Source organism: Bos indicus x Bos taurus, chromosome 15, assembly GCF_003369695.1.
Source record: "Bos indicus x Bos taurus breed Angus x Brahman F1 hybrid chromosome 15, Bos_hybrid_MaternalHap_v2.0, whole genome shotgun sequence".
NCBI lineage: Eukaryota > Metazoa > Chordata > Mammalia > Artiodactyla > Bovidae > Bos > Bos indicus x Bos taurus.
In genome coordinates this window covers 31,191,386-31,214,008 of record NC_040090.1, presented here as the reverse complement: position 1 = coordinate 31,214,008, position 22,623 = coordinate 31,191,386, and the positions used below count along the sequence as shown (strand labels likewise).

Here is a 22,623-nt window from a genome sequence, read left to right as displayed (position 1 = left end):
TGGAAACGTGGGGGCGTAGTCACAAAGGGTGGGGCTCCTGGAGCCGCTTGGGGCGGATTGGGGGGGCGGTCAGAACTGGATTGGCTGCAGAAGCGGGAGGGGCGGGGCGTTTGGGGGCCCCAGGGGCTGGACCCGGTCGCAGTTACAATGGGATTCGCCGTGAAAAGACCCGATAGGAGGCGTGGCCTGGGCGGGGTGAAGGGGCGGGACGGGGAGCAGCGAGCGCCCAGGTTGGCCTGAGGCGCGCACTGCTCCCCCTGGTGGCGGGTCTCTCGGCTGGCAGAGTGTTTCTCAGAATACCTGTGTCAGTGGTGTTCGTGGGTCTGAGGTTGCCATGTTGGGGGTCCCTGGGGCAGGAGGCGTTTCTGCCCGAAAGCAGTGGGTGCGCCACCCTGACTGTATGCCCGCGGAGCTGACCACACTCGGACGATTCGTGTTGCAGCGAGTTCTGGGGGGAGGTAGCTCTGCCCGCCGAGCTCCCAAGGGGCTCATCTGGAGGGCTGCTTCAGTCAGCCTCTGCTCCAGCGGTCTGTCGGCTCCTCCCCGATTCCCTCCCCTCCCCACCCCCCACAACTCCCGATTCCCAGCCTAGCGCGCTCCCGGAGCCCACCCCCTCTTTTGGGCGCGAGGCCCCGCCCCCCACCCCCTTTCCTCTGCCACAAAGTTTATTTGCAACAAAAGGGAGCTAGGAGAGAGCAGCTCAGAGGGAGGGAGCGGGAGCAGAAGCTCGAGGAGAGGCAGGCCGGCCGGCTGAGGAGGGGGCGCAGAGCCGAGGAACTAAGCGTCGGGATCCTGCCGGGACCGGGTCGGGCAGAGATGCTCCGGGCCGCACCGGGCGAGGCGGGGGCTGGGCCCAGGAGTCGACGCTGAGGCGGGAGGGGTCGCGCAGGATGGAGCCGAGGCGGCCCGCGCGCCCAGAAACTTGAGCCGCCGCAGCTAAACCTCTGCTTGGGTCTCTGCACCCTTACCCCGCTAATTGCCTCGCACTGCGACTTGCGAGACCCCAGCCTTGGGACCCCGGCCGCTGCGCTCCTTCGGGACGGGGGCGCAGGGGGGGTTGGCCGCGGCTCCCCGAGGCCAGCCCCCCCAGAGTGAGTCCCGCCACCATGGCGGACGGGGCCCCCCGGCCCCAGCTATATCGCAGCGTCTCGTTCAAGCTCCTGGAGCGCTGGAGCGGCGGGCCCGGGCAGAGGGAAGAGGCCACGGACGCTCCGGGACTGCGGCGCCGCTCCTCGTGCCGACCGGTCGCGGCCGTCCCGGCCCAGCCCTCCCGGCGCGTGTCCAAGCTGGCGTCGGGGCCCCCGGCCGCCCCCGCGCAGCCGCGCCCGCTCCGCAGCCTCTCGCCGTCTGTGCGCCAGCTCTCCCGGCGCTTCGACGCACAGCGTCTGGACGACAACTCCACCGGGCCCCGAGACGGGGGCGTCTCCCCGGCGGCAGCAGAAGAAGCGGCAGAGGGAGCCGCGCGCGGAGCCTGGCCCAGCGTCATGGAGATGCGCAAGCTCTTCGGGGGCCCTGGCTCCAGGCGGCCCAGTGCCGACTCAGAGGCCTCGGGGACGCCCAGCCCTGACGGGGCCGCGTGGGAGCCCGCGACCCGGGAACCCCGGCAGCCCCCGACGCCACCTCCTCGGACGTGCTTCCCTTTGGCGGGCCTGCGTTCGGCGCGGCCGCTGCCCGGCCCGGGGATCGAGGGGAGGAGGCGGTGGCAGCAACAGGAGCGAGCGCAGCGTCCGGCGGATGGTTTACATTCTTGGCATAGCTTCTCCCAACCGCAGGCCAGGGCCCGGGCCTCCTCCTCCTCCTCCTCCTCCATCGTTTCCTCCTATCCTGTCAGCCGCAGCCGGGCTGCCAGCTCCAGCGAGGAGGAAGAGGAGGGCCCGCCGCCGCCGCTGCCCGGGGCGCAGAGTCCGGCCTACCACGGCGGCCACTCCTCAGGCAGTGACGAGGACCAAGACGGTGAGGGTGGCCACTGCCGGGGAGGGAGGACGGGACCCAGGCCTGGAAGCTCCTCTTTGGATAAGGACTGTAGGCCGGACAGTTATGGGTTAAATCCGAGCAGCATGGACTCGGCAGGGGGATCTGGGAGCCCCGATCCCCCAACTCCTCCAAGAGCTCCTAGCGAGGAAGGACCCCAAGGGTGGGGTGCTGGCTCTCCCCACTGTGTACCAGGCCCCCAGGAAGGACTTCGGCCCTTGTCAGACACTGTGGGGGGAACGTTCCGCGTGGCCAAGGTGAGCTTTCCCGCGTACCTGGCCAGCCCTGCAGGCTCCCGCGGTAGCAGCCGTTATTCCAGCACAGAGACTCTCAAGGATGAGGAGCTGTGGGCTAGCCGGGGTTCTGGGAACTGGGGTGTGTATCGCTCCCCCAGCTTTGGAGCCGGGGAAGGGCTCGTCAGGCCCCAGGTGCGAAGCCGCACCAAGGGACCTGTGGGCACCACGAGGGTATCGAGGGATGGAGGATTGGATCTGGACAAGAGCCGGCAACGGAAGTCCCTGTCGAATCCAGATATTGCCTCGGAGACCCTGACGCTACTCAGTTTTCTGCGTTCAGACCTTTCAGAGCTGAGGATCCGAAAGCCTGGTGGGCGACCTGGAGACCTTGGAAGTGGCCCGGTAGATGGCAGAGATTCACCATCCGCAGATAGCTCGGTGGGGCAACTTGGGCCCATGCCTGCCCCAGCCCCAGCATCATCTGGCACCCGCCCCACACTGAAGGACTTGACGGCCACCCTCCGAAGGGCAAAGTCCTTTACCTGCTCTGAGAAGCCCATGGCCCGCCGCCTGTCCCGCACTGGTGTCCTGAAGCCCAGCTCCTCTGAACTCCTGCTGGCAGGCCCAGGTGCCGAGGAGGATCCACTGCCCCTCGTCGTCCAGGATCAGTATGTTCAAGAGGCCCGTCAGGTTTTTGAGAAGATCCAGCGGATGGGTGCCCAGCAGGATGATGGCAATGATGTCCCCCCTGGGAGTCCTGACTGGGCAGGAGACGTGACCGGAGGGCAGCGGTCTCAAGAAGAACTCTCCGGCCCTGAGTCGAGTCTGACAGATGAGGGCATTGGAGCGGACCCTGAGCCTTCTGTTTCAGCATTTTGCAGCCTGGGTCCCACAGGTGTTTGGCGACCCCTCTCCTCATCCTCAGCCCAGACCAACCACCATGGCCCTGGGGCTGAAGAGAGTCTGGGAGGGTGGGCCCTGGTGTCCCCTGATACCCCTCCCACACCTGGTGCCCTCCGCCGCAGACGCAAAATCCCACCTTCAGGCCCTGGTGGGACTGAACTGAGCAATGGGGAGGCAGGTGAGGCCTACCGGTCTCTGAGTGACCCAATTCCACAGCGCCACCGGGCCGCCACCTCTGAGGAGCCCTCTGGGTTCTCTGTGGATAGCAACCTCCTGGGTTCACTGAGCCCCAAGACAGGGCTTCCGACAGCCCCAGCTATGGATGAGGGCTTGACCAGTGGCCACAGTGACTGGTCTGTAGGCAGTGAAGAGAGCAAGGGATACCCCGAGGTTATTCAGAGCATTGTTCAGGGCCCGGGTGCCTTAGGGTGTGTGGTGGATGACAGGGTTGCTGGCAAAGCCCCCAAGAAGAAATCTCTGAGTGACCCCAGCCGCCGTGGGGAACTGGCTGGGCCTGGATTCGAGGGTCCTGGAGGGGAGCCCATCAGAGAGGTCGAGCCCATGTTGCCTCCATCCAGCAGCGAGCCCATCCTGGCTGAGCGGCGGGCAGAACCAGAAGAGCCCAGTCCTGCCAGGGGCCGGGCACAGTCTGAGAGGGCCCTACCTGAGGCCCCACCTGCCTCTTCCACTGCCCACCATGATTTCCACCTTGACCCGAAACTTGCTAACATTCTGTCCCCACGGCTCATTCGCCGTGGTTCCAAGAAGCGCCCAGCCCGGAGCAGTCATCAGGAGCTCTCAAGAGAGGAGGGCAATCAGGACCAGGCTGGCAGCCTGTCTCTGGCCCGACCCTCCTCCAAACACGTTCGCCATGCTAGTGTGCCTGCCACCTTCACACCCATCGTGGTGCCTGAGACACCGACTTCCATTGGCCCCCCTGTGGCTGTGCCAGAGCCCATGGGCTTCCCTGCCAAAGCCCACTCCACGATGCAGGCACCATCTCTTGAGGACGTCACTAAGCAGTACATGCTGACCCTCCACTCCAGTGGGGTCCCTGCCCCAGTGCCCGTGGATATGCCCTGCCTGACTCCGACTGCACCACCATCTTCGGAGGTCAAGCCCCCTGAGGCAGCCCGGGCTCCAGATGAGCCTGCCCCAACCAGCAAGTGCTGCAGCAAGCCACAAGTGGTGAGTCTTAGTAGGGGGCCTTCGGGGCGGGGCTGAAAGAGGGCTGTGAATATGACTTCTGCAGGAGTCTCTTGAGTGTGCTCATTGGGCAGGTGCCCAGGTGTGAGGGAGCTTCTCAGGTCCTGGAAGTGCCCAGGCGGTTTTAAGAGTGTTAATGACATATGGGCCCTGTCTACTCAGGCCTCAGAGGCTTCTGCTGGTGCTAACTCAGAGGTTCTTATCTGCTCCAGTGTATTCTGGGTGATAATTACAAAGGGTTCTAATCTGGTCCTTTATATGTTTTTCAGGGAATGGTTTTAAAGATTCATATTTGGTTTTTTATCAATACATGAGGAGCTGTGAGGGTGGTGGAACTTTCTCAAGCGCCTTGCTGACCTCCTGTAGGATGTTTGAGTTCGGAGGCCCACAGATGACATGGGTTTGCCCTTCCTCAGGTGGCTTGCCTGTGGTAGATCAAAATCTGGGTCTGAGCCTGGGCCTGGGAGAATTGAAGAGGTACAAGGCATGACTTTATCTCCATAAAGTGGAGAGGGCTTCATAAGGTACATTGGCAGCCCTGGCTTTTCTCTGTAACTCAACCTTCCCATCCGTAAAAATCGGGGGTTTTGGACAAAGTGGTGCCTCTATCTCCTTCCAGCTGTGCTATACAGATTTGTGGGAGTCTGTGGCATGGCACACTCTTTGGACCTGAAATCTGCCAAAGCCTCCTCCAATTAGAATGAGGACCTCTCAGGGAGGGCAGGGTCAACGGAAGGGCTGTCAGTAGACAAGACTTGGGAGCACTTGTCCCCTCATCGTGCAGGCTTGTATCTTCTCCCTGCACCCCCATTTTGCTGACTCTCAGATGCTTCCTCCTTCCTCTGCCAGACCCCTGGCGCTAGGACTCATTCTCTCAGAGACTACCTCTCTGCTTTCTGTCTAGCTGTTTCTGGAGTTTGGGCTGTTGGGTTCACTTGGGTTCTAGGCAGTGTGATGGCCTGGCATCTCAGTTGGAAGCTAGATTTGAGGCTCTGGCTTTGAGTCTGGAGTGGAGATGGCCTGGGGTTATTTCAACCATGGCTTACACACCCACTGTGTTCCCTGCAGAGTGAGGAACCTAAAAACCCTGAACCTTGGACTAATTTGGTCACTGCCGGTTCTCAGTGCTCTCACGGCCCGCTCTGAACTCTCTCTCTTTGTTTCTCCCTCCTGTCTCTAGTTTTTTCTAGTCCTGGCTCTGGTGTCTCTCACAGAGGCTGCAGTCAGTGGGCAGGGAGAGGGAACATTTGGGCCCTGTCCTTCCTTCTCAGAGCTTGGTAGGGTAGCTCAGGTGCCTGTTGTCTTTGTTGGGGTGGGGAGGGATGACAGCAGGGGCAGCTCCTGCCAGGGACCCCCTCCCCAGATTCTTTTCCCATGAAATTATCTCCTCTGGGAGCCTTGAGGAGTAAATTAGGGGAGTGAATCGAGGGACTTGGGGAGACTGCGGGGAGGGGGCCCTACTCCTAGGAAGAGGCAGTGAGAGGAGGTGGGAGTTTTTGCGGAATTGACTCCAGGTCTACTCTCATCACATTGTCCCCCTGCCCTGCCTGGTCTCAGGGAGAAGTTTAACCCCCCTCAAGCGCCCCACATGCCCCAAGCTGCCCCCAGAGGGGTATGAGGTGGGACACACCTGCTCATAGCACAGGCTGCTCCCTGTGCTCAGTGGAGGCTCTCTCCAGCCTCCAAGCCTTTGCTCGCTCCAGTCCCCTTCTCTCTCCAGGCCCAGCGTAGTGTCCCCTCTTACCCCTTAGAGAACTGGTGAGTCTGTCGTTGGAAGAGCAGCATTTGAGTCCCTGCTCCAGATCCCTGTGTGGCCTAGGGTCAGTCACGTCCCTGATTTTTGCCTCACCTTCGCCTTCTGTAAGTAATGGTCTCTACCTGGCAGACTTGTGTATACTGTGCGTGGGTGGTATGATCACGCCCTTCCTGGGGGCAGGAGAAAGGGGAAAAAAACAGGGTTCACTGTCCCAGCTGCTTCTCGGTGACCAGCCTTGTCCCCTCCTCCCTGCGCCCTACTACTTTCTGAGCACAGGACTGGGCATTCTGGCCTCAGTATAACCTGGTGGACTTCAGTCAGCTCAAAAGAGATTCACCATCCCCTGACTCCCAACTCACTCATAAAGCCTGGAAGTTCTCCCATCTGCTAGCCCAAATCCCTCCTGCTGTCCCCTTCCTTCTGGCTCCAGGAAGATGGGGAGCAGCTCTCCAGCCCTCCTTCTGGCCTCCGTGGAGGAGACAAGGTTCCTTTGTTTCAGGCCTGGGGTTCCAGTCACGCTCCCTGGGCTGTGGGTAGAGATGATGTGATGTGGGCTCCAGAATAAAAAGGGAAGAGGCTGTTGCGCTTTGCTGATGAGGCAGAAACCAGTGTGAGCCCAACCAGGGGGCCAGCAGGGGAGGCTCCGGGGACGGAGGGGGCTCCTACCCTACCCTTGGGCTGCGAGGAGTCCCTCAAAGTCAGGTCTCTCCCACCCCAAAGTCCGTTTCTGCCCCCTGCTTGGTGCTGCCTGCTCAGCTCCGCTGAGACCTGAACAGAGTCGTCTTGGGTTTCACAGTTTTCCCATCTGTACAGTGGGTGGTTAGACTGCCTGGTCTTTGAAAGTCTATAGGGTGGACTCAGCCTATAGGGTGGTCAAGGGAAACAGAAGGAGTCAGGATATGGCTGGAAGGGAGAGAAAGGCAGCTCTATGCAACAGCTGTAAGGACCTAGGAGCCCAGGGAATAAGGGATCACTCATGGTCACTTTCCATGAACACCTGCTTGCAGATGTACTGGGTGGAGGAGGCCCAGCTGTGGAGCATTTCTGCCCTGCCTCCTCCCACATGCCTTGTCATTTCCATTTAGGCCCACAGTAACCTGGAAGATCAGCAGTTCATCCCAAGGCTGCCCTGTCCTGGCCCTAAAGTACAGAGTTGATCCAACCTTCTGTCCTCAAGTACCTGATACCCATTTAAGAGAAGAGGCAACTCTAGTCCAGAAACAGGAAGTGACTTGTGTCTCAGAATCAGATGGATGGACTCAGAGAACTTTAGCATATTGAAATGGCGGTAACAGCGGCTGACATTTATCAAGTGCATACTATAAAGAATCCGCCTGCCAATGCAGGAGAGGTGGGTTTGATCCCTGGGTCAGGAAGATCCCCTGGAGAAGGAAATGGCAACCCACTCCAGTATTCTTGCCTGGGAAATTCCGTGGACAGAGGAACTTGGCGGCTACAGCGCATGGGGTTGCAAGAGTCGGATGTGACTTAGCAACTAAACCACTACCACCATATGCCAGACTCTCTGAATTTTTCAGTCTTCAAAAATGAAAGCTGTGAGACTCTCACAAGGCTGAATTCTTAGAATTGCAGGCTCTTAGATTCCCACTGAATCCTAGTTTTGGAGGTGAAGGGGCTTGAGCGTCCCTGTTTCTTTTCTTGATGGAATTGGCCTGCCATCTGAGTAATGGGGTAGGGTCAATGGTTAGTGGGGGCCTTTCCTGTACTCCCAACTGTCTCAACACTTTCATGGTAGTTATTTAATGCTCTGGGGCCAGGGTTTGTGGTGGGAAGAACTTCAAGACTCAGAAAGGAGAACGCTGACTTTAAGGTCACCTAGTATGGCAGGGCAGAGCTGGGCTCATGCACCAGTCTGACCTTGCCCGCACCCCCTTCCCCCAGCAGACATGGCCCCTATCCCCCTCTTGCCCAGAAAGCCCCCTACCTTGCAGAGGACGGCCTGGCTACAGCTCTTTGTCACCTTTCTTCTCTCTGTCTCTCCTTGGCAGGGAACCCACGGGGTGGGGGTTCTCTCCTTTCCCTCCTTGGCTCTTCACTCTGATTTTTCCATGGAAACTGCTCTGGGAGGGGAGGCGATTAGGACATTTGGAATTCTGAGCAGTACCAAATATCTATAATTAAATGTCTTGTCACCCAGCAGGAGGAGGTTGGGAAGGGGAGGACAGGCAGAGGGCTGTCCCTTTTGTCTGTTTATTCCCTGTCTCCCCCCCCCACCCCCAGTACTTTCTAACGGTCCTGGGCTCTTAGGGGAGTGTGGCCCAGGAATAGGTCGTCCTCCCCCCACCACAGGGAAGAGCTGAGGGATGGACTAGAGTTGCGTCTGACATTTTCCAGCCTTGAATTTTCAGGACCAGCTGGATTCGGGAGGCTGGGAAGCTGCTGCTAATCCTGTCCCCAGCCCCCTCCCAGTGCCAGGACTTGCCCCTCCTGCTTCCTTCCCGCCCATCTGCAATCTCTCAGGCTACACGTGCTGCCCCGCAGTGGGGTGGAGGCACCGCCAGGCTGCCGAAGCACTCAGAGAATTCAGGATCTAGTAGCTGACTGGAAGGGGCTGTGGGATGTTGAGGGACTGGCCTGGGTGCTGGCAGGAGACGCTCCCTGGAGGAGGCTCTGTCTGGAGCTCGGCTTTGAATATCCAGAGAAGAAAGGGAGAGGTTCTAGGAGGAGGGCACAACATGGGCAGAGGCTAGTAGGTAGGAAAGAACGGATTAAACTGTGTGTCCTAGGCGTTTGTTTCAGAGACTTGGGTGAACTTTGATAAGGCAATGCATCCATCCTTGCAACAAATGCCTCTGAACCCCTGGACACTCGGGCACTCTTCTAGGCCCTGGGATACAGCTGCAAATAAAACAAAGGCCTGACCTCATGGAGTTTCCAGACTAGTGAGGAGACCGGTCTGTAAATGGATACCTTGTGCTTCAGAGAGAGATGAGGGCTGGGAAGCACAAGAAACCAGGATAAGGGACTAGAGGTTGACAAGAGGAGGGGGGAGGGATATATTAAATTAAGAAATCTGAATAAGGTCTCACTGAGGAGGTGAGACTGGAGAGCAGAGGCTTGAGGGGAGCAAGACAGGCAGCTGTCTTTCGGGGAAGAGAGGAACAGCAAGTGCAGAGGCCCTGGGGTAAAAGTCAAGAGGACAGTGTGAATGGAGTTAAGTGGGGATGAGGTCAGAGTTAAGGAAGGGTGGAAGTGGGCTGGGGCCAGATGAGGTAGATTTCAGAGACCAATAGGAGGTCTTCCGTGTTTACTTGAGGTGAGACAGCAAGCCATATTTTGAGGTTCTGAGTTAGAGTAGTGACCTAATCTGACTTAGGCTTTCACAAGTCTGCTCTAGCCACTCTATGGGGGTAGACTACAGAGGCCCAGGGGAAGGGGCATCAAGAGGCCACTGGAACAGTCTGGGTAAGAGATAAGGGGGCTTGGGCTAGGGCAGAGGCAACAGAGTAGGGGGTTTCTGCTGCAGCTCCTTGTGGCTGTGAGGGGTCACTTAAGAGTGGGGAGGGGGAGACTGACAAAGCCCCCGGGGTCACCTGGAGCTGTCGGCTGCACCAGACGCCCCTGTAGACCTCTGTTGGTGTGGCTCAAAGGCTAGGAGGGTGAGGTTCTCAGGGCCCCAGTGGGGCAGGTGACAGTGCCTTATCCCACTGGTGGCTCCTCTACAGCCGCTATGACGCCTGTCAGCTCCAGCTTGCATGTTACCTGAGACAGGGAGCTCGCGCCACCCACAGGCAGTGCTGGTTCCCCCCCCTCCCCTCTGGGATGCTAGGGGGGCATCCCAGTACATAGATGAAGCAGGCCCAGGATGGGCAGAGACTTGTCCCAGCTCCTGGGTCTCGAGTGGAATTGGGCCCAAGGTGTCCTGACTCCCAGGCCATACGTTGGCCCCACAGAGTTCCCACTAAGCAGAGCTGGCAGGGATGATGGTAGTAGGGTGGGGGGAAGGGGGAGTCCATGTTTCCCAGAAAGGCTTGCAGCCCTGGCGTACTTATTGGGAAACGTGCCCAGGCAGCCTGGCGCCTTGGCTGGCAGGCCCTGAAACGGGGGCGCTGGGTCTCTTGGGAAGCAGGAGCCTGTTAGAACCATGCCCCCCCCATGGGAGTTGATCCTTCAGGCAACCCCCACCCCCACCCCCAGGCCTCTGGGGCATTCCAGGGGTGGACAGAGGCAGAGGACGACTGCCAGGCTGCCATGCTCTGAGCTGAGACTGAGCCCCAGCCCATCACAGGCAGGGGCCTACGGCCCCAGCCAGGGTATCTGAGCCCCCTCCAGTAGCTTTGGGGCTTATGAGGGATGTCGTGGTATGACATGTGAAGGTTGGCACTAGGCATCAGGAGACCTGGGTACTAGGCTTGGCCTCTCCGTTTTCCTGCTGTGTGGCCTTAAGTAAGTTCCTTCCCTTCTCTGAGCCATAGATTCCTTCATGTTCTTGGGCACCAGGAAGAACTCCCACTCCGGCTGGGAGAGGTAGCAGCTGTCCTTAGTAGGATCCCAGCTTGTATTAATAGACTGAAGTGCTGGTGGGTGGGATTCACAGTCCCCTTTAGCTTGCTGAGGAGACTGAGGCTCAGAGTGGGGCTGGAACTCACCCAGGCTTGGCCCCCAGGGACCCTATTCCCTATGACCAGCAGCTGCTCTGCACCCTTCCACACGTATAGAGGGGGCCTGTCCCCCACACTGGTGGCAGATTGTGGGGCTCACTCTGGGGCCGGCACACAGAAGTGTTGATGCTGCTGCTGTGTGATGTTAGTACTTTCTTTGGGGTTTGGGGCAGTTGTGGAGCTCTGAAATACTCCTGGGGCAGGGAGAAGGGGAGAGGGGAGTCTCCAGAGGTACCTGAGGTGGGAGGAACATGAGCTAATTCCAGGGTCTAGGCTGGCAGATGGGTGGTGTATTAGTTTCCTATTGCTGCTGTAGCAAATTACTACGTATTTAGTGACTTAATACAAGTTTCATTTTATAGTTCTGGAGGTCAGAAAAAAATGGGCTTCACTGAGCTAAAATTATGATGTTAGCAGGGCTGAATTCCTTCTGAAACCTTTAGGGAAAAACTGCCCTTTGTCTTTTCCATCACTGGAGGCTGTTGGCTCTTATTGGCTCATGGCCCCTTCCTCCATTCTCAAAGCTGTCAGTCAGGTGGCACAGTGGTAAAGAACCCATTTGCCAACGCAGGAGACATAAGAGATATGGGTTCAATCTCTGGGTCGGGAAGATCCCTTGGAGTAGGAAATGGCAACTCGCTCCAGTATTCTTGCATGGACAGAGGAGCCTGGCGGGCTATAGCGCATGGGGTCACAAAGAGTCAGACACGAATGAGCGGCTCAAAAACAGCAACGTAGTGTCTTCAGATCTCTCTCTCACACTGAACTGAACCTCCTTCCTCCCTTATAAGGACCATTGTCATTACTCTGGGCCTATTTGGATCATCCAGGATAATCTTCCCATCTCAGAATCTGTAATTACGTCTGCAAAGTCCTTCTTGCCATGTAGGATAACATTCACAGGTCCTGGGGATTCAGACCATTGTAGGATAACATAGTCACAGGCCTTGGGGATTCAGACGCAGACATCTTTGGCCTTTATTCTGCTTTTGACAGGTGGGCAGATGGGTCAGGCTGTCAACTTCTGGAAGCCAGAGCTCCCAGTAGGTGCTGGTCACCAGGTAGAGCTGGTGAACTCAGGCCCCCTGCATTTATCCTGTACTCATTTCTTTCCCTGATCATTTGTCACTTTCATTTCTCCATTCATTCAACAGTCGTTTGTTGAGCCCTTGATGGGCAATAAGAACACACAAGGAAAGTTTGGACATCATCCCTGCTTGTCAGGGGTTCTCAACAAGGGTCTTAGCCCGCTGATGTGGGTGGGGTCCAGAGGGTGGCTGAGCCCTGCTCTGGTGGGAGAGGGACAGAAGAGCCAACGTGTCCCCTGTGGATGGGTTTGCCTTCTAGAGTGGCTGCCTAAAAATTGGGATGAAGTAGCTCCCAAGAAGGCAGTTGGCAGGAGAATGTAGAGCCAGGGCAGAGAGAGAAGAGTGGGATCTAGGGTGGAAATCACATCTCTGCTGGACTGGCCCTGGCTGGCTCAGGGCAGATGGCCAGGAGCTACCCCTCCACCTGTGCTGGGAGCTCTGTGCCAGGCATTAGAGACCCTGGTACTGTTGGACCAGAGTCAGGCCCCTAAGGGCCGAGGTGCTGTCTGAGGTGGCCCTGAAGAGTGGCACGTGGAGGGTAGGGAGCATGGTCTGTGTCCCTTCTCAGGCTGGCTTTGGGACCCGGGGCAAGCATTTTCAGACCCCTCTGAAACTGTAAAACGGGTGAATTATCCCCTCACTCCATGAAAGACTATGATTAAGATTGAATGAAATCATGCCAGGAGGGTTTCCTAAAGAAATGTTAGCTCCTCCCCTTGTAACTGAGATGCTAGGATTCTGTGATCCTAAGAGACCCTGATTCCAAAATGCTCAGGTTCTCAGCATCTCTTTCCAGCCATGAAGCAGAGCACAGAGCTCCAGATAGGAGGGGTGTATGGGTTCCAGGCTACGTCTGTAGGGTGGGTGACCCAGCAGCCTGGGCCTTTGGAGGTGGGCAGAGGGGCTGGGCGGTGAGGTGGAGCCAATGCCCACTGACCTGGCTCCTGGCTCCCGCCCCCTCACCCGTTTTGTCACCACCAGCCCCAGTCTAGAAGCCGAGTGAGGTCCCAGACCCATTCGAACTGGCCTGTGAAGTGGATCTCAATCCCCTCTGCTACCCATCCCAGGCTGAGAGGCCCTTCAAAGTGGGAAGTCTGAGGTCCATGTGCCTGGTGGGCTTTGGGGTTAGACAGATGAGGGTTGACATCTCAGACCTGACCCTTGTCGCACAGCTGGGTGGTATCTAACAAGTCGTTGCACCTCAGCTCTGAGCCACAGTTTGCTGCTCTGCAAAGTGGGAATGCTAAGGAGTTACTGTGAAGGCCAAGAGAAAACTTATGGATCGAATCCTCAGCCCATGACCCCAGGTCTGGAAGCTGTCAGAATTGTGGCCAATTTAAAGTGTATACTTCTGAGATTGGTGGTTTCAAGATGAAGGAGTCTGAGTTTTGTTTTGTTTTGTTTTTTTCCTGCAGAAGACGTAACTTTTAACTTAATTTTTTCATACATTTGAGATTATTACTTCTTGGTTCTGAGATTCTGGGGCCGGGGAAAAGCGAGGCTGTCTTAGGCCAGTGGGAGAGCAGTTGGGGGACTGTGATGGTGGGGGCCAGGCTGAGGGAGCAAGCACCAGGTTGGTGTCTGTTTCCTGTTTATTGGTTCCCAGGGGGTGAGCAGGCCCTGCTCCCCGAGCAGCATGGAGCAGGAGGGAGGGAGGCCTGGGGTCCTGGCTGCCAGCCAGCCCCACAGCCTGGCCTCCTGGGACTGCCGAGACCCCCCCCCTCCCCCAAGCCCCCTTGGACAAACATCCAGTCCTTTCCCAGGACAGGGCACTGGAGGTCAAGGAGCAGATGTGAAGGGAAGGGGCAGAAGGACGGGAAAGGACTCCCCCCACTCCCCCCAGAAAACCCTACTGGCTCCATCTTTTTTGACTGCCTGTGTCACCGCAGTCTTGCTCCTGGTTCCTCACTGTCCCTGTCTGTCTCTCCCTGTGTCCCTGGGGTGGGACCTGGTGTGAGATGTCCAGCTTTTTGGCAGACCAGGAGGCAGGAGGAGGAAGAGGGACAGGGCCTTGAATGCCGGGATGGCCCACCCAAGAAGACCTTTAGAAACCAGTGTGTCTTCTAATCACCCCTCGCCCCTACATTATTCAGCAGGGAAACTAAGGCACAGTGAGGGAATGGGTCTTGCCCAAGACCACACAGTAGAGGACCAGGCCCAGCTATCTGCCTGTGCACCTCACAGCTGGGTGTAAGGGGCCGCACTGGGGAATTCTTGAGAGGACAAGGGACATAGTCCCTTGGTGTTTTAGAGAATCAGGCTGAACCAGGCAGGAAAGAGAAGCCTCGATGTATGTTTGGGGCCAAGAGGGCAGGGAGATCTCTGACCAGAGCGCATGGGGAGGGGCTGTGTGTGCAGGAGCCAGGTATAAAGCCTCAAGGCCGAGTGAAACCTCAAAGGCTTTGTCCTGTGGGCAGTGGGGAGCCATGGAAGATAAGGAGCTGAGGAGGAGGAGGAGGAGGAGAGCCAGACGGGCACATTGAAAAGCATTCTCTGCTCATGGGGGGATGATTGGACTGGGGAGCAGGGAGGTTAGAAACCTGAGCTTAGGGGAGCAGGTGATACAGGGGTGGAGAGAAACTTACTAGGGCAGTAATTTGGAGGTAAAATTGAAACTTAAATTTAGAGGCCCTGTCCGAAGCTGGGGTAGGGGGAGTAGGGCCTGCTTTCCTTATTGGAGTTAGAGAATGAGGCAATGGACAGGGTGCAGGGTCATCTGAATCAACCTCCTGCCTCGGGACAGAACTTCCCTCTGCATTTCTGGAAGGGCGAGGGAGCTCTGAGCCAGCCTGGGTCCCTGCCTCTGTGTTCCATGTGCTTTTCGTCTAACTGGATCTTCTTGCTCCAGTGGAAGTGCCCTGTTTCTCAGCGGGTTCACCAGAGAACAGCAGAGCTCCAGGCTACACCCCCAGCCAGCTCTTCTGGGAGCAACCTGGGTGGGGAGTGTCTGAGAAGAAAAGGAGCAGGCCTGTGCTCCCTGGCTGTCTAGGACCCAAGACAAGGCACTTGGCTTCAGTCTTCCCATCTGTAAAGTGGGAGTCCCAGAGGTGGCAGAGCCCAGAAGAGCTCTGGACTCTGCAGGCTCTCGGGAGCTGGGGGAAGAGGAACTGGTAGGTAGACAGGCAGACAGCCTTGCCAGCAGTGCTCACAGTGGGTCCTGTAGTCGCAGACAAAGTATCCTCATGATGTTTGTGTCACAGACCCCAAGACAGGTGCTGTTCTGTGGCCCTGCAGTCCTGGAGGCCTTCCTGGAGGAGAGGAGGGCAGAGGCTGTGGGAAGAGTAACTCAGATTTGGGGCCTGCTCCTGAGCTTCAGTTTCCTCATCAGAGCCCTAAGTATCCTTCTAGCTCTCTGCCACTTCTGGTCCCTCCTCTCTGCTCCTGCCTGGACCAGAGCTTCTAGGCTTCTCCCCAAGGCCAGCGGGGGCGTTGCCTGGGGCGGGTGAGGAATTTCCGAGGGAACAGCTAAATTCAGCCCCAGCTAAAAATAGTCTGGGCCTGGCCCAGAGGCTGAAGGAGGAGGAGGAGGAGGGCAGAGCCATGGAGCTGCTCCTCCACTTACCCCGCCTCTTCACCTGGACCCTGGGCTTGGGCTGGGAGAGCCTCCTCCCGCCTCCACCTCTTTCTTCTGCTCACCCCAGGCCTTTCCTCACTGTGGGCACTGACTTTCTGTTTGTTGTTCATCCTCCGCTCCTCCCGCGGTCTTGCTCCTCTGTCTCGTGTCTCCTCTGCGTCTCTCTGCCTCCAGCAAAGCTGGAGGCGCCTGGCCAGGACCAGGCCTCAGGAAGAGGGCCCTGTATAGGGTGATGTTCCTTTACTGTCCTCGCCTGAGAGTCAGGACCCCTCCCCTACTCAGGACTCAGAGTATGAGTGAAGATGGGGTGGAGCCTCCAGTTTACCCTGTAACTCAGTGCTTGGTTCAGGTCAGGTGACTCCACCTGTGGCAAGCCCTCCCATTCCAGGCATGTGGTAGGGCATCAGAACACATTAAATGACACAGAGGGAGTGGGGAAGCAGGAGGAGAAGAGCCAGGTGCTGCCCCCGGGGAGTTCCCAGGCTGCTCTGAGCTCTTTCCACCACCCGTGTCCAGCCCTGTGTGGGCTCTGCCCTGGGGATCACAGGCCCGAGCAATCAGGCTGATGGGCAAAGGGTGCTTCCCAAGCCCAAACTGATTGGGGATGAGGGTGGGAACTAGACACTGAGGCCCAGAGTGAGTAAGGTACCCAGCTCGGCTCGCAGAGCTCGGGAGTGAGGAATAGAGGCCGACCTCCCTCCAGGAGATGCAGGAGAGAACCTTGTCTAATGCAGAGAGAACCGGAGAGAGGTGATGGAAAGTCTGAGGAGGTCTAGTCCACAGCACCTGCCTGAATAAGGTGCAGGCGAGGGAGTGGAAAGTCACTAGTCACGGCTGCAGAGCTTGGAAAGCTCTTCCCATGTGCCTGGCACTGGTCTGAGCCCTTTCCACATATTCCCTCATTTAATCCTCACGACCTGTCTTTGGGGAGGGGCTCTTTCCCTGTTTCACAGATGAGGGACCTGAGGCACAAGTTAGGAGTTGGGATCCAAGCCCAGACAGTCTGGTTCCAGAATCTGTGAATATTACTTGGGCTCCTGGATTTCAGGACTGCCGGGGTTGGGGGGTGGTGCTGTCGCCAAGGTGGGCATGTGGGAGGAGAAGGGTGGGTTTCGCTGGGCATGGGGAGCCCCTGGGACGCACGGGCCACAGTCCTAGGCCTCAGAACTAGCACATAGTAGTTGCTCAGTAAGTATTAGTTGCCTGGCTCAGTTGAACAGGAGAGGTCCCTGGGGACTGAGAGTGGGTGATGTGCAGGCAGAGGGAATGTTTCTTCCTGTCCTGGGCCCAGGGACCTTCTCGGGGTGCTCGAGAGCCGCTGAGGTGGGTACTGGACTCCGGGCTGGTGGAGAAAGCTTGGGCCCAGGAGGTCGGAAGGGTGCCGAGCTGAGCCACAGGCAAGAGAAGGAGGGTGGGGGCGGAGTGCAGGCCCGGCAGGGCTGGCGCAGTCCCGCCTGCAGTATCTGGAAAGCAGATCTCTTGGGCCATGGCCGGCGTGACTCAAATGGAGACAAAAAAACCTTCCATATTTGGACAAAGAGCCCAGAGAGGCCCGGACCCATAGCCAGCCCAGACTGCTTCCCCCACCCCCAGCCTCCTGCCCTGTCTCCCCCTGGGCCCCTAGCCCTGAGCCCTGTCCCACAAGTTTAATTCTTGGTCCTCAGGCAGCACTGTGGCCCCTTCCCCTCTGTCATCAGGCCACCTTCTGTGTGGCCAGGCCTGGGCCGTGTGTGCTGGGGAAGAAACACCAGTGTTGGTCTCAGCTCCGCCTGGGTGTCCCTGGCAGAGCCTGCGGGCTGGATGGGGGACATAAAACCAATAGTTACCATGAGGTGGGGGGTTGACTGTAGACCCCCATCCACCCCAGCATGAGCATAGCCTGAAGTCACAGCATGTAGACACACACACACACACACACACGCACAATCCCCAGCGGACTTCTGTCCCCACAGACATCTGGGCAGATCATCAAAAGTGAGGACCTAGCCTGAGTATCCCTCCTACCTCGCCTGGAGCAAGGTTTAATGACAGTGAAGTGGGAGTCAATACAGGTGGCCAGGTGTCAACTTAACAAGGGATATGAGTTGGTGTTACCCATCTGGGGAGATGCGAACAGAGCAGTTCTTCCTTGCCCTGGAACCCTGAGTGTCCAACATGGGGCTAAGTTGGACAGTGGACACTGGAACCAGGTGCCTGGCGAGAGGGCCTCAGCTTACCTTCTGCCTGGAGCAGGACCTCGCTCCCAGGGGGAAAGTCCGGCAGTTTGACTGAGGACTGGGTGCTCATTGTCACTGGTGAAGTAACTGAACTGACTGCACAGCTGCTGCTGGCTTTTATAATTAGCCCTGGGTAATTAACTGTGGGATCAGCCTGGTAATGTGCTTGAAGAAAGCCTGGGGTAACCTTTAAAATTCAGTTCCATTTCCATTCACTATATATTGTGCTTGTATATTCAGGGTGAGCATGTGGAAAGGGGTTCCTGCCCTAGGGAGTCCCATCTGAGAACTCAGACTCAGAAGGAGGGTAAGGGAGGCTGATGTGGGGCAGTGGCTAGAGCACTGAAGAACCAATAGGGCCCTGACAGACAGAAATGGGGCCAAGGGCTTCACGCAGAAAGAACCAGGAAGGCAGAGGCCTGTGATGGAAAAGCTCTGGTGCATTTGGGGTACCATGAAAGCTCCCTGGTTCTGAAGAAGTCAGGTGGGTCCTGGGGAGTCCAGAAGGCCAGCACTGAAAGTCTGGATTTGATCCCAGGGCAGTAATTTCCACGCTTTTAAAAACAGTAGAACCTTTTCTTCTAGGGGAATCTTGTCACAGAGCTATAAACTAGGTCAACTTGGAACCTTGTTGATTTAAGTGAAGGTGGGGGCCATGGCTGCCCTTTGACCATGTCTTTCTCATGATGTACTTGCATGGAGCCCCCTGGGACTCAGGCAGAAAATCTCTATTTGGGGCAGTGGGCTCTGGTGTAGAGTTTAGAGCTGAACAACCTCTCCCTTCAGTTTCTCTGCAGGCTCAGAAGTTCAGCACCCCCCCGCCCCGCCCCCCGCCCCCCCACAAAACCCAAGGTTAGCCCAGCCAGGCTCCCTGGGCAGGGACAAAGCCCACTGGGAGCCAGCTCTCCAGGGGGAGCCAGGCTGATGGAGCACCCCACCCTGAGGCTCCTGAGCAAGCGATTCCCCCCATCAGGAGCCTCTAGAGCTGGGTAGGGCTCCACTTGACCAGGAGGATGACCTGTGGGAATGGTGGAAAGACCCCCATTGCCAACTGCTGCTGCTTGGGAAGGTGCAGGCCCCTTTGTGGGAGGTGGGTGCTGTCTGGCCCGGCTTACTCACTCACCTGGAGTCTGGTGGAGGCAGATCCTCTAGAGGTGCAGGAGTCCCACTGGTACCTCTGGGGTGAGGTAATTTAGGTTAGAGTCAGGGAGACTTCCTCAGAGTTGAGAGTGAGTAAAAAGGAAGTATGAACAGGTGTTGGCAGGAGGAAGCCTGAGGTCTGAGTCTGGTAATTCCAAGGCCTCAGGAGCCAGGCTTGCCCGCCTTGGGCACTGGCCTAACCTGGCCCAACACACAGCCTGCGCTCCCACTTCTTTGGCCACCAGAAACAGGAAATGAGTAGGAAATTGCCAAGTGTAAAGATAGGGGAGGCTGCACCTGGCAGAGAGACTAGCACATGCCAGAGTCTAGGGCATAGAAGAGTGTGATGGGTTGGAGGAAGTACCATAGCCAGAGCATGACACAGTCACTGTGATACAGTGGGGAATTTGATGCTGGTGGGTCAGTAAGGACCGAGTCACCCAGGAAGTCGGGGGCCAGCCTGAGTGCTTGAACTTGACCCTGCATCCAGTTGTGTTGGTGTAATGGTTGGAACAGATTGGAGCCAGATGGCTAAGGCTCACATCCTGCTCTTCCTCTTAGCTCTGTGACAATGAACAAATACTTAGTCCCTCTGTGGATCAGTTTGTGCATCTGTAAAATGGGAATAATTGTGATGGTACCTGTTACAGGGTTTTGGTGAGAAATGTGATAATGTATCTGGTGGTGGGGCTGGACCACTGACCACTGAGGATCAGTAGGAAATCATAAAGTAGATTGGAAAGAAAAGGGAGGTTAGTAGCCTGGCCTGGCTGAGGAGGGTTCCCGGGGGTGGAGAGAGTGGATGGAGTTACCAGGAATATCCTAGAGGGTCATCTTTGTGGGAGGAGGGAGAAACTGAGTTTCCCAAGAGAGGCTCAGAGTTTGCCCCCAGGCAGCTGCCCTAGGAGCAGAGCTAAGGATCTACCAGAGGTGGGGTGGGATTCTGTGGGCTTGAGGCTCTGCCAGTTTCTCAGTGGCAGAAATCCTCACCCTGCTGTAAAGCTGCCTGGTGCCAACCTCACTTTACAGAGGGTATCTGTGGCCCAGAGAGGAGCAAGATTGTTCACAGTTGCCCAGAGGGTTCCAGACCCCCGGACCTTAATCCAGGCTGAGGACTCATTTCCAAACTCTGGTTCAATCAAAGCCCAGCCCTGAGGTTGCTCAACCTAAGGAGTGGGTGTGGGTGGGGAGGTGGCCTGTGAAGGAGGAATTTAGCAGTTCTCTGAAGAAAGGACTTTGTCAAGCCCCTGTATGACTACAAGTTGGGCAGGGAGAGCATCTTGGAGGAGTTCACAGGTGGGACTGGAATTGTCCTAGAGACCGATTAGGAGAGCAGAGAGAGAAAGCAAAGACAAAGGTTCCAAACCCAGGGTCCAGGGCAGCGCACCATTCTTTCATTCCTTCTTCATTCATCTGGAGCCACTCTGGACTTGGTGCTGTGTGTAGGCGGAAACGCAGGGCTATATGCAGACACTCACAGAGACAGTGACCTCAGGGGTGATCAGGGCTGGGACCGAGATGTACAGCTACTGGGAGCCCAGAGAGTACCCACCCAGGAGGGAGTGTACAGAAGTGATGGTTCATGAAGAAGAGGCTGAGGCCTCTGATGGGTGAGGAGGATAAGGGCTGCAGAGGCTGTTCAGAACTGAGATGTGAGGCTGGAGCAGGCTTAGGAGCCAGACTGTGAGGGGAAGGATTTTTTTTTTTTTAATTCAATGTATATATTTGAAAATTTGAATAGATAATATATTCACAGGGTTAATAAAAATCAAAATGGGTAAAAAAAATCTCCTCCCTCCAATAGCCTCCCTGACATATCCCGGGAACTGAGTTATTAGATCTTGTGAATCCTTGTATATGCAAATACCAGCAAATGCACTGACTTTGCCCACAGATAGTAGCTCATGGTCCATACTTCTCTCCACTGAATATCACTTGGAAGGCTGCCTCATCATCTTCCGTATTCCCTCTTGTACCACCTGGTGTCTCACTGCACAGATTACCAAGCGGTATTTAGCCACATTATAAAGGATATTTCGGTCATTTTCAGTCTTTTGCTGTTACAGATAGTGCTGCAGTAAATCAACTTGTTCATAGGTTCATTTGTATGGGGCCTGGTGTATGTTTAGGGCAGTTTCTTGGGAGTGGAATTGAAGGAACAGAGTGTACATGTGATTTTAATTTTGATGCTGTCCACAGGGGTCTGCTACCTGAAAAAGATACCTCTTTCCCACAGCCTCACCGAGTCAGACCTTTGAGAGTTTTTCCCAATTTGGTGGGTGACATGATATCTCAATATATTTAATTTACATTTATCTTATAATGAGTAAGGCTGAGCATCTTTCCACTCGTCTGAGACATTTGGATTCTCTTTTCTGTGAACTGTTTGCACCCTTTGCCCATTTTTGTGTTGGGTTATTGGCCTTTTGTTTTTTAAATTACTAGGAACTTTTAAAATATTAGGGAGGTTAGTCCTTTGTCTAGGTTATGGATTGCAAATATTTTTTCCTGACTTGTCACTTCACTTTTGACTTTGTTTATGGTATATTTCTGCCATGCAGAAGTTTTAATTTTTGTGTGGTTTAATTTATCAAGCTTCTATTTTATGGCTTCTGGGTTGGGAGTCATGGTTAGAAAGGCCTTTCCCTGTCTAAGCTTATAAATCCATTTTCCCATGTTTTCCTCTGGTATTGATATTTTATGTTTTCTTGTTTTATTTTACATTTACATCTTTGATCCACTTGGAATTCATCCTGTGTAGTGTGAGTTATGGTTCCAACTCGATTTTTCTTCCAGATGGCTGGCATTTTCAACTCAGGCCTTACTTGGTCAGAATGGGAGCATCTTTTTGGAGTGGGAGGGGAACAGGGCTGTGGCTGTTGGGGATCAGTGGCCAAGAGTTGAGGAAGGCTTGGGGCAGCATGGAATAACTTGATGGACAGGTGGAGACGGGGCAGAGGCGGATGGCACCACATCCCCAAATCCTCATCTGTGCTGTGTGACTTTGGACAAGTCCCATCCCTCTCTGGGCCTAGAGTATCATAGATGAAGGGGCCCTGAAGATCACCCTGATCCCAGGGTTGAGTGTAAGGAAGGAGGAAGCCAGCAAGAGAGGGCTGCCTGGAGGCAGGGGCATAGAGGATGGCCAGCAGTCCAGCCCCGACTCAGGCTTGGCTGAACTGGAGGGGAGCTGGCAGTAGAATTCACTGTGTTCCTGGAGTGGGCAGGCGGGAAGGTGGAGATGGGCAGGCACCCTAAAAATACCCACTACAGCCCGGCACTGCAAGCAGAGGTGGGGGCAGGCCCTTTGCCAGCCCACCAGATCCAGGAATGCATGGGGTTGCTGGGGGCAGACACATCGTCTGTTGTCTCAGGACTGTGGGCTGAGCCAGTCATAGCCATTCTTAGAGGTCCTCTACCCCCAGACATGAAACAGGCATCCTTGGTCCTCACCAGTAGAGAAATAAGAAAGTCAGAGTGGACAGACACCACCCCCCACCCCAACCCAGGGTCTAGTCTTGGCTCTGCTCTGGACTTACTGTGTTACTGGGGTAGATCTCTGTTCCCTAGAGTCTCTATCCATCAAAGGGACAACTGACCTTGCTCTGGTTACTCCCCCCACCCCTAGCCCTCAGCCAGATTCCAGTTTTATCTTGAGGTCCATGCCTCTTCCCCTTTACAGATGGGGAAACTGAGGCCATGGAAGGACCTGACCCCTGCCCTGCCTTTGCTCTCCTTGGCTTTCCTGGACCTATGGACCCTCCTCCCTGCCCCCAGCATGGCCTGTACCAACTCCCCACCCCCACTCCTGGGCCCCAGTGGTCAAATTCCAGGGCTCCATTGCCATAGCAACACCCAGCTCACAGGGCCCCTCCTCTTGGGGGTTCTCTGCTAGTCCAGGGAGGAGACAG

The 22,623-nt window shown here is 56.3% G+C and overlaps 1 protein-coding gene across 1 annotated transcript in view; it reads left to right on the top strand.

Annotated features, from left to right (window-relative positions):
* Positions 1-662: 662 nt before the first annotated feature.
* ARHGEF17 (Rho guanine nucleotide exchange factor 17) overlaps positions 663-22,623 on the top strand; it is a 58,389-nt gene continuing 36,428 nt past the window's right edge. Inside the window, exon 1 of the mRNA XM_027562960.1 lies at positions 663-4,298. Coding sequence (XP_027418761.1) covers positions 1,107-4,298 — 3,192 coding nt within the window. The 5' untranslated portion in view covers positions 663-1,106. The remainder of the gene's footprint in view (positions 4,299-22,623) is intronic.